Here is a 13,476-nt window from a genome sequence, read left to right on the forward strand (position 1 = left end):
GTTCTCCAGCAAGTTAAACAACTCATCCACTGATTCTGAAAAAGCAATCGAACAATCTCCTTACCCACTCCACACCTCATGCACAGTGGATGAATAATGCATCGTCACCTCAGCCACAGGTCATACTGTATTTGTTCGTTCAACAACTTATAGTTTAAGAACTTAAACCCAAAACAAGACTCAGTGATTGTAAAACTTAGATAGAAGCTAATAACAGGTTTATCCGTTCCCTGCATTAAAAACAGTCATCTGAAATTTCCTTGGTCCTTTATGCTCAGGGGCACTTCTTTTGGGGATTTGGGAGTAAGATGGCTGATCTTTAATGAACTGGACATTCTTGGTCCAGAGACGGAGAGAGTGAGCAATTAGTTGAAGTCGTGTAGTTTTTGGTGACGCAAGTCTAATTTCCCCACAGTGAATATTTATTTAGGAGGTACAGGTTTATCCACTGAGAGGCACCTGCCGTGTCTGCAGCAGCCAGGGTAAATAACGGCCCCAGGCAGGTATGCACACACACACCCTCACACACAAAGAGCCCCCACCCCCTCAGCAGCGGTCCAGATAACAGCCCTGAGTCAACACTGCCACTCTGCTTTTGTTTTCTCTGCCTCCTCTCTTCCCCTCCCACGTTCCAATCCCTGCGGAACCGCGAGGACCAGGGCTGAAAAGATGTCGGGATGAGGGACAGTGAGATAGTGAAAGAGAAATGAGGGCGAGGCTAAATCTCAGCATGTGAATGCAAATGAGTGCATTTTATTTTGGGGGGGAGCCAAGGAGGGCGAGCAGGCTTTATTTTCCAGGTAGGAACATTTGGCCTCTGGATCAGTTGCAGCAACAGCGAAGGAAGAAAAACGAACAGTCTCACTCTTTTTACTCGGGGAGGAATACAAAGAAAAAATATCACAAATACAAAAGCCACAACTCTCAGAGGCTGGTGCAGTCATAAAATAAATGTATATTTTGCTTTGCTTTCATGCCACCACCGCCTCCTCCTCTTATCCCTCCTTCATTCACTCCCTCCTGCCCCTCCCCCCTGCAGAGACACACTAAAGTTGCTGAAATATGGGCACAAACCAATCCTCCTCCTCCTCCTCCTCCTCCTCCTCCTCCTCCTCCTCCTCCTCCTCCTCCTCCTCCTCCTCCTCCTCCTCCTCCTCCTCCTCCTCCTCCTCCTCCTCCTCCTCCTCCTCCTCCTCCTCCTCCTCCTCCTCCTCCTCCTCCTCCTCCTCCTCCTCCCTGGAAAAATACGGTGAGAATGGGAACTCGCGCCAAGTGGGAAAGGGACTAGAACGGAGGAAACGGGGTGAGCCAGCTGCAGGCTGTCTCCAGATGTGGTGGCTCTGGGGACGGGCCACTCTGGCGCTGTTAAGGGCGACTCCGGGCTCCCCCCTCCCCCCTTTTCCTTCCATCGCTCCTCCTCCTCTCTCAGTGACAGGAGCCATCTGGCCTGGCAGAGAGAGTGGAGACGCAGCAGCGAGTCCCGCCCTCCCAAGTATGGCCCCTGCGTGCCATTGAGTAGAGTGCACGAGTAAATAAAATGCATGCGCACACATACACACCATAACTCCCGCGCCGCTCCCCCCTCCCCACCCCGCCAAAAGCTGTCACATGCCCATTAACCCATCGCAGCTACGGCCCAGCTGTACTCCATTACGATAAATACTCCAGGGTCGCGGGGTCTTGTCAGCCAGGAGTCAGCCATCAGATACTACGAGGTGTCCACTTACAGCCTTTTAAAGCTCACTTTGCTAAAGAGTTAGTCATTTTCATCCTCATACACCCCCCTCTTCGCTTCATCTACTACACCCTCTGGAAAGAAACTCCCACCCCGCCTCCTCATGCACCTCGCGCCAACCAAAGGCAGATGATATTCCACACTCTCTGGCAGAGCAGACTCCTTCCCCGCCACCACACCGTATCCCCAAACTGCCTGCAACTGGAGTTTGCGTTCCGTTCACGCGATACGACACCTGGAACACCCGACACCTCAGAGCTACGCCGAGGCCGCCCCCGCTTCCTGTGTGCATTTCTCTTGAGCTAAAGCGCAATTACCTGCAAGTGACAGGATTCTCTCAAAACGAGCACGGAACGAATGCAGAGCCTCAAAAACATTTCCCGGAACACAAATCGTTCGACTCGTGTTATTCCTCTGAAAATAAAAGAGCTGAACCCATCTGCAATTGGCAGTCATTACAACTCTGTTAAGAATACTTTTGGAAAAGGTTAGCCATTTAAAAGCTCTGGCTGCTTGGTCTTTGTACGGCTTAGGAATACTCTTAAAAGGATTCCTGAGTAATTGTCTTTGCTGCAGTACAAATTGGGACTGGAGGAAAATGGACTGTAATGACTGAAAGTGTACAGGGTAGTCGCAACCTAATGGCCAGCGAGAGCGACGCGGGGTTAATGCTGCACTGTTCTCTCGGATATTATTGAAAGAATAAAACACTCCCATGTCCTATTAGCATGTACAACATACCAAACCGGGGACATGGGGCTTGCCCCTTGAGTAGTTTTTATTTATTTCATGTATTCATTATCTTAGCATCTGCTCTCTGGCATAAAAGGAAGCTCTTTTAAGTCTCTGCACTTCAGGGAAACAGCATTCAGCTTGCTCGCTAGACAATTGTCAGGAAAAATGTGGACACAAAAATATTCTAATGTGAGCAAAATGTCCTAAAGCTGTGACTAAAAAACAAAACAAAACTAAACTAAAGCCCCCCCCCACACACACACACTTATCCTTGCTGCCTATATTATATGCTCTCACAGGGGAGATGTTCGGAGGATCCCTGCTGTGTTTGCTGGCTGCGGAGCTGAATGAATGGCAACTAGTAGCATTGATTTGCAGCGAGGGCCGGAGATCAAACCACAGGACAAAAGACCAGACAGGGGGACAAAGGAGGAACACAGTGGGCCGCATGGGAAACTAATGACAACCGGTCGATCAGCACGACCGCAACAGACCACAGGCGCACTCGTTCCAGGAAGGAACGGGCCTCACAACACGCGCCTAGAGGTCAGCGCTACAATGAGGTAGCCCACTGGGGTGGTCAAGTTCTTCCAGGAGAAAAAAAACATCCAATAGGAAACCAAGCTTACTGTTCTAACTCTTTATTCTATTCTTTCATCTCCTCTTTATCTCACTCTCGCTCTTCATCCTCTGCGTTTCCCCATCTCTCTCCAACCCCCCTTCGCCGTCCACAGGCCATGAGGTAAAGCAATCGGTTAACCTTTGAAATACCCTGGCAATGAGATCTGCCGCTCTTTACTCTTTTCAGCTGCAAAAAAAAAAAGGAAGAGAAGAAGAAGAAGAAACACACACACACACACACACAAGGTTGGCCACCACTTCAGAGGGGATATTCAATATCCATGAGCTTTTTCATTTCACACTGATGAATAATTCAGGGTGACCTGCCCACCACTGAGTGAAAGAGAACGAGGGGGAGGGAGCCAAAAAAAAAAAGAAAAGAAAGAAAGAAGAAGGACTGGGGAGGTGTGCAGAGGTAGTTGTCTGTTTTAGTGGATGCAGCTGTTGCCGTTCGACATGCACAAAACCAATCTCCTCCCCAGCTGCCGCGGAGAGAAGAATAATATGCGGCAGAATTGACGACAGATAATTGGGGAGATTATATCAAAGTGCTGCCATTCTTACAGCGCGAGCAGTGAGCCCACATCGTCTCTATCCTGTAAACAAAACGGGATGGAGGAGACCGATAGTAGAATAAACATGACGGTGCGATCTCCTGAAATAGCGGAATGATTTTTCGCACCAGTCATAACATGTCATGATAAGCGCACACACGCACACACACACACACCTCGCCATTAGCGCTTAGCAGTGACCTTTAGGCCTGTTAATAAGCATGCAGGAGCCAGTTAATTCATTACTTTTTCAGTGTGGTTATTATTTTCTTTCATTTCAATTATAATTCAGGACCCTTTTAATCTTCATATAAACACATGCAGAACAAGATGCTCCGTTGAAAAGTGAACTCTATTTTTTAAGTATAGGAAATTATTCAGAAATGTTTTTTCAGGAATTTAGAACTGTCTGTCTGTCTGTCTGTCTGTCTGTGCATTAACAGAGAAGCAGTTGACCAAAAACTCAAGTTGCAAACTCGTTACGATTTTAAAAGACCTATTATTAATTAACAGCAGTGCAGTCGATGGGAGAACACCTAAGACTCAAGGCCCACTTTCAGACCAGGGGCCGCACTTCTGACCCTGTGGCAGGGGTCAGCTGCTCCTATCGCGCACGCACACAAACACACACTCAAGCTGTCACAAGCAGAGGGAGACCAGCTGTTCCTGATTCGCTCGAAGGCTCCGTTCCCTCCACGGGTTGGCTGGCTTCGCAGAAACCATTAATCCCTCTGTGAACGCAAGCGATGGTTTGGAAAGATCAACCATGAAAAAAACGGCGAGGGCAGGGGGGGGGGTGGGGGGTGGCTCGACAACACTTTTTATTTTCTTTCACAATTTCTTTTGAGGAAGAAACTACTGCAGTGGAAAAATAGATTTTCCTGGCCATATTTCCCTGGGGACACTAACAATACAGAGGCCGAGCGGAGATGGAGCGGCAGATAGTTCATGTAACATTTACCAGGTTCTCGGGAAACTGGAGACACATGATAGGACTGTGCACCGAGAAGCATTTAAGAATCTAGAGGTGAACAGCAGCCTTTAACAGCATCAAACAGAGCATCAAACGGAGCAGAGTAAACATTTTCCCCATTTGCACTTCAGTAAATTAGATTTGAAATCAAGCACCAACTTTGAGGTTAAAGTCCTGTGTTTCAACTTACTCTTGCATGGACATTTTTCTACATAGTTCCAAAATTTGAAGACAATAAATCAGACCTGTTACATGCAGAATTTATTCTTTTATGGGTAAACAGCGGCGTTTATTTATTTTCTTGATAACTTGTCTGTACCCTAAAATAAGGAAGTAATGAACACAAAGGGTCTACAATTTCTACACGGGTTCCTCTGGCGCTTTAAACTCACGGTCACTGTTTTCATTTGAAATTCAAAGTACTGGAGACAACCCCAATAATCAGGAGGTGTTCACACCACGAGCGACACAGCAACAGGCTACAAGTCAGTGACATGAAGGCACAAAGCGGCTCTTGCGGCTACGTGACGCGCTACTGGAGTGAGCTGTTCAAAAAGTTTTCCATGTTTGAATAGGCATAGTTTGCATAGATGGAGCGCATCGATGCATACACTCGGTGTTGTGCGGTATTAATACTAGAGCCCGGTTAGACTGATTAGTATACAGCTACATTCCTTTCAATAACCCCTGACCGATGCATGCAAGCTGAAACCTCTTGTCTGTCTCCACTCATTCATATCAGAGGGATTAGTGAGGATGACACAGACTCACACTGACATGTGATGTCTGTATAGTAGCATCCACACATAAACATATCTATAGCACTCACTCACACACACGGCCAGTAGTATTTCCCCACTCTAATTCTCAGCCTATTCCTAGACAGGTAGCGTAAAATTAGACCATAGCCAATTACCACATCTACAACAACAAGCAAGGAAGGGGTCAATATACAGCGATACATTTTTTTGTTGTGCTACAGCTTCATGTTTATATCGGGGGTGCTTGTTTCGGGGTGTGGGGTTCCCTAACCTTGGTTTTACACGTCTTCAGCTGACTCACTGCATCGTGATCGGCATGATCAGTACAGCTCGCGACAACAGGGCTTAAAATTGGGACACACCGCAACCCAATTGAGTTTCATGTAAAAATATACATATATATATATTTTTAAATCAACACAATCACATGAGCAGAACGGCGAGAGACGCTTCTGAATTTGTACTTTTTTCCCCCACTTTTTTGCTCAGGGATTAAACTAGGTTGTAGCAGGTGTTACCGATAAGGACCCACGAAAGTGCACACTGAAGGATTCAAGTTGTTTCAACTGGCGGTTCCCGACAAAAAAGCTGCAAGCACAAATACCGTATGCCTGGCAGTCAACCGTTCCAAACAGGCACGTTTTGACCGGGCACTGGTCCAGTGGATCTGAAATTGGGGTAACGCGTCCGAAAAGGATTACGAGTCTTACGCTGTGCACCAAGTACAAACATCAACACACAGCCTTAAAGCGTAAGACTTTAATTTGAAATGCAATGTGCTAAAGTAGAGCTGAAACAATGATCAACGTATCACTACCCTGATACTCTGATTGCAATGCATTTGCACAGTAAATAGTGCAAGTCAAAAGGAAGAAAGAGACAGATAGAGGAAACTTAAGGTCTTGTCCCGATGTCCTGCTGTCACATCCAGCCGGCCTCTGATGGAGACAAACACTTCGTGCTGCTGAGAGAGGGACATCTGTGGTCTGTGTGTATGCGTGACAGGAAGGCGGGGGGCTGCAGCTTTGTGTGTCATCCACATGTCCATACATCACAGGACACACTTTGGAGTTATGCATTCGAGGCAGCATCAGCACGAAATCAATGCGGCCTCATACAGTCAGAGAGACAGACACTTCCCTGTGTCCGAAACACGCACATAACACAGGCGTGTCCAGAAACAAAGTCGAAGGCCACATTGAAGCACAGGGGGTGTCTCTTTCTGACAAGCCAGTGGAAAACTGCCAGGGAGTGCACACTGAAATCAATGTCACACATCTGAAGTTTTGCCAAGGTCAGAAGAGCAAATTATGCATGCATCCTCGTGGATGTCCTTCCAAATAAAAAAGGCAGGGAAATTAAAATCCCATTCAGGCTCCCACGGGATCAATGTACTGGAAGGTTACATAACTGTCAAAAGCACCTGAAGGCTTCCTATCAAAAAATAAAAATAAGGGGGGGGGGGGGGGGATTTGTTATGTTTTGACTAACCTACCAGGAAAAGAGCGGATACAACCTGCGTACAGGAGAGCAGACTTATACAGGTGAACATGTCAACTTGACACATCCCATATGGCTACAACAGGCTGTTGCCAAGTCTTGGTTTCTCTCCTTCCTGTTAATTACAAGCCCCTCCCCCCCCTCCCCCCCTCCAAGCACATCACCGCCTCCTAATTCTCCAGCCCAGAAAAGTACAGCTGAAGATCTTCTTTGGATTATCTCCACAAGGAATCCACGTGCTGGCATTTGTGGACAACATGCAGGCGCCCACCTTAGTTAATCTACTGAGCACGCACACGATCAGGCTACTAGCCGGTCACGTCTCTAACTAGCGGGTTGGCTATTCTGCTTCACGTGACATCAAAGTTAGGTTTACCCACCTGTGCTGCTCTGTGGGACGCTACTCACAGACAACTCCATGGCCAATGCCAGTGCTGCAAGGCGCTCTCCGTACTTTGGGTGGCAGGGAACTGTTGCAACTAAGCTCGACTCAACCGTTTAATGCCATTATTAACACTACTTATGGCTTCAGCCAACCAAGACAGCGCCCAGCAGAGAGGAGTACACAGGCAGGGCCCTCCCACCTGCACCTTTTTAACATAAATAACTGACTTCACTGCAGCTCACATCTTTGCCTTCAAGATTCTACTTTGAGAATAAAAAAAAGAGAAAGTCAGCTTTTTTTGATTTTTACAAAACCTTTATTTTACATAAAACAAACAGACACAAACAGACACATTGTAATGACATTAACTAAATAAAACAACAAATAAATCCTCAACATCATCTGTGTCCCTGAGAGGAGGTCCTGAGACCCCATCCAGTTTAAAGTCTCTGTGGAGTCGGGAGCTTCCTCTTCTTCACCTCCTTCAGCATCTCCTCCACGTCCTCGTCCTCCGAGCAGAGAAGCCACCGCCAACACGCCTCCCAGTCCAGGACCGGCTACCTCCATCCGCCTCCTCAGGGTCGCTCCCCTGGGTCTCCGGCCTTGTGTGCTTCACCTACACCACCCTCCTTTAGCTCTTCCTCAATTTCCTGCACTATTTTTCCCAGACCGAGGCGCTCCTTAGGCGTAAAGCCTTTCCTCCCTTCACCGGCCATGTGGCGCTGAATAGAGCTAGAGAGCTTCTCTATATCGGAAAAATGTTCCTCTGTCCTCACTCCCTTCCGGGTCCTCTTATCATGGAGAAACCACTTTACTCTGCCAAGACTGTACCCTCTTGGGGAATCACTGCCCCCAGAGGATCCAGATTCAGAATCATAGTCCTCCTTCATACTAGATTCAGACTCCCCGTCCCCTTTTCCCGAAGCTCCTTTCTTCACCTGTGAACTTTCCCCTTCCTCCCTGCTCTTCCTCTTCAAACGGTGAGCCTGAAGCTCCTCCTCACCCTCCTCCATGCCAACCTCACTGTTTGTCATGTTTGTCAACATGACAACCGCTTCCTGCGCACAATTTTCTTTCCCTCCAGCACCCACCCAACCACCCTGCTGAACCCCACCTGTCCCTCCCTGTACTCCCAGCCCCTCCTCACACTGCTGGGCCCCACCCAGCCCCTCTTCACCCTGCTGGGCCCCACCCAGTCCCTCCTGGACCCTCTCTTCACCCTGCTGGGCCCCACCCGTCTCCCCCTGTCCTCCCTGCGCCTCCTACCGGTCCTCTCCAACCCCCTCAGGACCCTTCTGGCTCTGTCCCTCAGCAGCCGCGTCCCGCTCAGCTGACCCCTTACTTGGGCAGTCCCTGGCCTGATGCCCCTCTCGTCCACACCTGAAACACTTCCCGTTTCCAGAGGTCACTTACAACACAGTCAAAGTTCTCGACTCTGGTCCTGATCACAAAGTCGAGCTCCTCACCCTTGTTGTTCAGGACCATGAGGAGCTGCCTCCTGTGAGACACAACGTGCTTCTGCAGGGGAGACATGCACCCCGAGGAGACCTTCCTCACCTCCGACACCACCTGCCCGTGTCTCACCAGCTCACTGAGCAAAACCTCGTCCCTAATAAACGGAGGCACATTGTCCACCGTGACCCTGACCGCCGGTGTTACCAGCGGCAGAACCGACACCACCGTGTCTTTCACCATGATGCCTTTCGCCGCCACTAGGCTCACCTTCTCCACTCTGTCGAGGAAAATCACGACCGTGCTGTTCATGCGGGCGGCGGACTTCATGCTGCCGTGACCCACCACCAGACTGCAGTCCTCCAACGAGCCCGCGAAACACGGCGCAACCCGTACACCGTGTCTCCGCGTCAACCAGCTGAGATCCATGGCGCCGCGCTAGCCCGCCGTTAGCACGCTGTGTAGCACGTGCCGGCCGGCTGCGCCAACACTCACACAGTAACACCACACAACACCCCAATGACACTACAACATACACTACTCTCTGTCGACCACTTTCACCAAGAAAAACACACAAAAACCACCATCTACTCACACAACAACGCTCTCAGCTCACAACCTCCGCGCTCACGCTCAGAGAGAGAGAGAGCCCCCTGCAACATCTTATTATTTTCACTCAATTTTCACCTGCTCCAAACTGCCCGTGGCATCACAAAAAAAAAAAGAAGAGAACAAAAAAAATGTACAACACTGCATGCAGGGCTTCACTTTTCCCCTTTCTTTAAATGTGAAAATTAGCTTTCTCTGATTACCACTGAAACCAAGGTTGCCTAGCAACACACAATTAGGAAGTATGCGTTCCAAGGGCTGCCCATTATCAGATGAAGTTACTGAAGCAACAAATGTCAGCTACATGCAAATTAGTTTGGTGTGTGTGTAATGTGACTTTGGAAAGCAGTGTGTATTTGCATAAAGCTCAAAAGGAGACTTCCCTCTCCGCTGAATCTTGTATCTCGCTTCTTATTTCCTTGACAACACGCGAAGGGAAGCCTCTTCATAAAAGTCATTACTCTCACAAGTGCAGCATCCCACAGACCCATTAGAGAGGCATGCAAGACACAGGGTTACATGGTGTTAAAGCAAGGTTAAAAGATGTAATTCTTTCTTCAGTAGGGAAAAATATCAGTTTGTTAAAAGGAAATATTATGGCCTTTATGTATGAACATAAGCTCAGATGATGTCTTGCTGGAGAACTTACCCTTGCACTAAACATAAAAAGCATAAAAAGCTGCATCACCACTTGTATAAACCTCGTATTATAAATTCTACACCGCAATCTACATAATTCGGTATTCAGGGAGACCACTAAGGATGAACAATGAACATATTCACAGGAATATGTGATTAACAAGAATACACAATTGTAGAAAACAAAGAAAATATACATGTTTCCATATTGTATGCAGCAGCATTGATACCAGGCCATCAAAAGTGAAACATTTCTTTCATCGTTACCGTCACGCTCTAAAAATGTAAATCAATTCTTCACAATTGATACAAACTGCATAGAGCAGAAGAAATTTACTTTCATATAACTACAATTTGAGTGGGGAGAGAGTACATGTTACGGTCTAAGGTGAGAAAGATTGAGTTTGTTTTTAACTATAGCAAACGGTAAAATTAAATAAGTTTTTGCGGCACGACAATGCAATCAGAATTTTAAACAGACAACAGGCTGTTTAAAAAACAGCTACCTATTATAGTCTATACAACTATACATCCAATTAGTGTAATTGGATTCGAAGCAGCTAAGCCCACGATTAGGTGAGAGTACAGTGTAAAATAGAATAGACAGCAACTCTGCATTAAAGAAAGAAACTTTTAAAGGCATTTACTAACTCTGTCTTGTACAAAAGAGTTTTGTTAGGAGGAGTTTATTAAAAAGGACAGCTAATAAACAACATCCTGTATTAAAGAAACTTTGAACAAGCAATGTGGAGCTACAGAACAACTCCAAAGCACACTGTTGCTTAAAAAATGAGTCTGACCAACTAAGTAAAAGAAAATACCAGAAAAAACGTTGACCTATATAACTGGAGCGCTGCTCATAAGAAATGTTTCAACGTGGTGATGAGACAGGATCCCCTCCGGCAAATGACACAACCGTGTTGCAATACATGTATAAATAGTTGCGTAATTTATAAAAAGACCTCTCAGAGCAAAGCTGCTTAACTTGTCAGATGCATCTTACATGCTACTCCTCCGTTCAAAAAGACTGTCACTCTCACACTCTACACTTTTGTAGTATGCCAACAATCTATCAATCATATACAGAATTAAATCGAACTGTGCATCTAATCCAAGACAAAACAATTTCAGAAAATGTAATTATTTCCAAAACCTACAGAAAAAATATATAAATCAACAACAAGGACAGGGGAGAGAGGGTTTAAAGAAATTTGTGAGAAAGGTGAGGTTTGACATTACTTGTGTCAGGTGTGGTGGCCATGGTTGAGACTATGACAGGTGGACCAGTGCGACGTCCTACCATCTTGGAGTTGTTAAGGTTTTGCGCGTGGAGAGTTGAGGAAGAAGTTGCGGGAACAATGGTACTCTCAGGGGCAGCATTCATCCCTTTCCGAAGAAGTTGGGGGCTGTGAAGGGGGCTTGGAGCCGCTACTGGCGATGGTAGGGGAAGGTTGGGAGCTCTCTTCATCAGCTCCATGGGAGAATAGGAGCCGGAGAAGGTTTTGGGTGCCGCTCCAGGAGTGCCCGGAGCTGGTGGAGGCTGCTGTCCAAGAGCAGACATGGCAAGACCGGTGTGGGCATTGTACATGGAGAAGGGTCTTCCCTGAGTCACAGCACTGCTATATCCTCCAGAACTGATAGGGAAAGGTCCAGATGTCAGGGGCCGTGTTGCGGCGTAAGTGGTGGTCTCCAGGAGGTGTTGGGAGGGTGCACTGCTGGGTCTTCTCCCAAGAAACTCTCCCATCCTGGGGGACACAGTCTGCATGGTGGTGGGAGGTTGCTGCATCAGGTTGTGGTCCATGGTCAAACCCTGGGGTTGCATGTAGAAGTCGTTGCGATTGCTGAAGCTGTTGGATCGGGCACGCGTAACCATACCGCTGGCCTTGCAACCGAGCGCCACACGGGACAGAACACGGGCCTGGGCCAAGTTAGGGGCCACAGAGCGGACATCATGATCCTCCATCATTCCCAGCATGGCAGTGGAATCAAAGCCATGTTGCAGCAGGAGAGTGATAGTGCTTTCAGCCAAGCCTTCACTTCGCAGGAAAGCCAAGAAGGCAGGGTCCACCATCTTCTTGGGGTCTGCGGCACTAGGATGTTGATAAGGCAGACTCGATGTCATTCCAGCTGTTGCAGCCACCATGCCTGAGCTAGGGTCATAATTTGGGTCATAAGGCAGCCTCTGGGAGGCTATAGCTCCATACACCCGAGGGAAAGCTCCGTCCATTCGCTGAGAAGCTGTGTCCACCACTGAACTGGTGGCAGCTGGCTGGCGGGGATCCCGGGACAAGCTGTTGAAATTGTTATACGCTTGGCAAGCAGAGAGAGACGGCGACTCAGCAGCGTAAACAGGAAGAGGGGGATGAACCCCGTAGACTGCAGGAGAGGGAGAGCGTCCACCAATACAGTGGATGTCTGGGATCATCTTAGATCCAAGAGTTTCTCTGTACAAACGGCTCAGCTCATGAACAGGAAGGGGAGGAGGTGGCGGAGGAGGCGGTAGAGGGGGAGGAGGCATGGGGGTAGGTGTTGAAGCGGAGGGCAGCATGGAGGGTGTCACCCTTGCCTGTCCTTGATCCCAGGTAGGTCTCACCCCACCAGAGCTAGGCCCATAATGCGAGGCTGATCTGGTGAGCAGGTGCTGGTTATCCCTGTAAAACCCAGACTCTTCAGGGAGCTGACCAGATAAGGTAGCGTCGGCCAGGTAGTAATCCTGAGGTGGTGCAGAGGCCCGGCCTGCCATCAGTTGCCTGAGGTATAGGCTGTTGCTTAGATCAGGCGCAGAGCTCTTCCTCAGTGACTCCTCCCCATGCCGGTCCTGCTGGATCTGCCTGTACAGGGAGGACTGGAGGTCTGAATCCGGTTTCTCACCGAGGTGATGGTGAAACCACACTCCACGGTCTCCTCCGCCCAATGGCAAAGAATTCCTTCGCCCCGCAATGGTGCCACAGTAGTGACAGCGACTTGCCGCCCTGTCGTTTTTGCCCTCAGACCATACAGGACCACTATGGCCCAGAGAACCACCAAAATGTGACTGCTCGCACGAGTTAGGCATCAGTGAAGCCAATAAGGCAGACGGCTATAAAAGCGGAAAATAGAGTCATGTATTGTGTTTCAACTCTCCAGTTACACTCACCCCCATCAAAAGGGAGGAGCAGAGAAAAGGTGAAGCACGAGGTACCCTTTTACCTGATATGCAGCTGTAGGGCCCCACCTCCCCACCTCTCACTCTTAAGTCTGTGCTATCATGTAGCTCCCTACTGGCAGGCTCTCTAAATAATTCAGCCCTGGAAACATTAGAAATCCATCAAGAGAGAAGTACAATGTCAAACACATAGACGGAGTACATACATACATACATGAAAATAGAAGGAAAAACCACACACCTTTAGGACGAGGCAGTACTCCATTGTACAGCAGTGATCATGCTTGTGCTGGGTGTCACGCTTTCATTCAAAACTAAGACCAGGGGTAAATAAATTGGGGTAAAAACACATGCTGGACAATGCTAA

General features: G+C 48.1%; 1 protein-coding gene across 1 annotated transcript in view; it reads right to left on the reverse strand.

Annotated features, from left to right (window-relative positions):
* Positions 1 to 13,019, reverse strand: part of ctbp2l (C-terminal binding protein 2, like) — a 40,292-nt gene extending 27,273 nt beyond the window's left edge. Inside the window, 1 exon segment of the mRNA XM_034558839.1 lies at positions 11,204 to 13,019. Within this exon segment, the coding sequence (XP_034414730.1) occupies positions 11,204 to 13,019 (1,816 nt within the window).
* Between the last annotated feature and the right edge of the window lie 457 nt (positions 13,020 to 13,476).

The sequence above is a fragment of the Cyclopterus lumpus genome, chromosome 19 (genome assembly GCF_009769545.1).
Source record: "Cyclopterus lumpus isolate fCycLum1 chromosome 19, fCycLum1.pri, whole genome shotgun sequence".
In the NCBI taxonomy this organism is placed as follows: domain Eukaryota; kingdom Metazoa; phylum Chordata; class Actinopteri; order Perciformes; family Cyclopteridae; genus Cyclopterus; species Cyclopterus lumpus.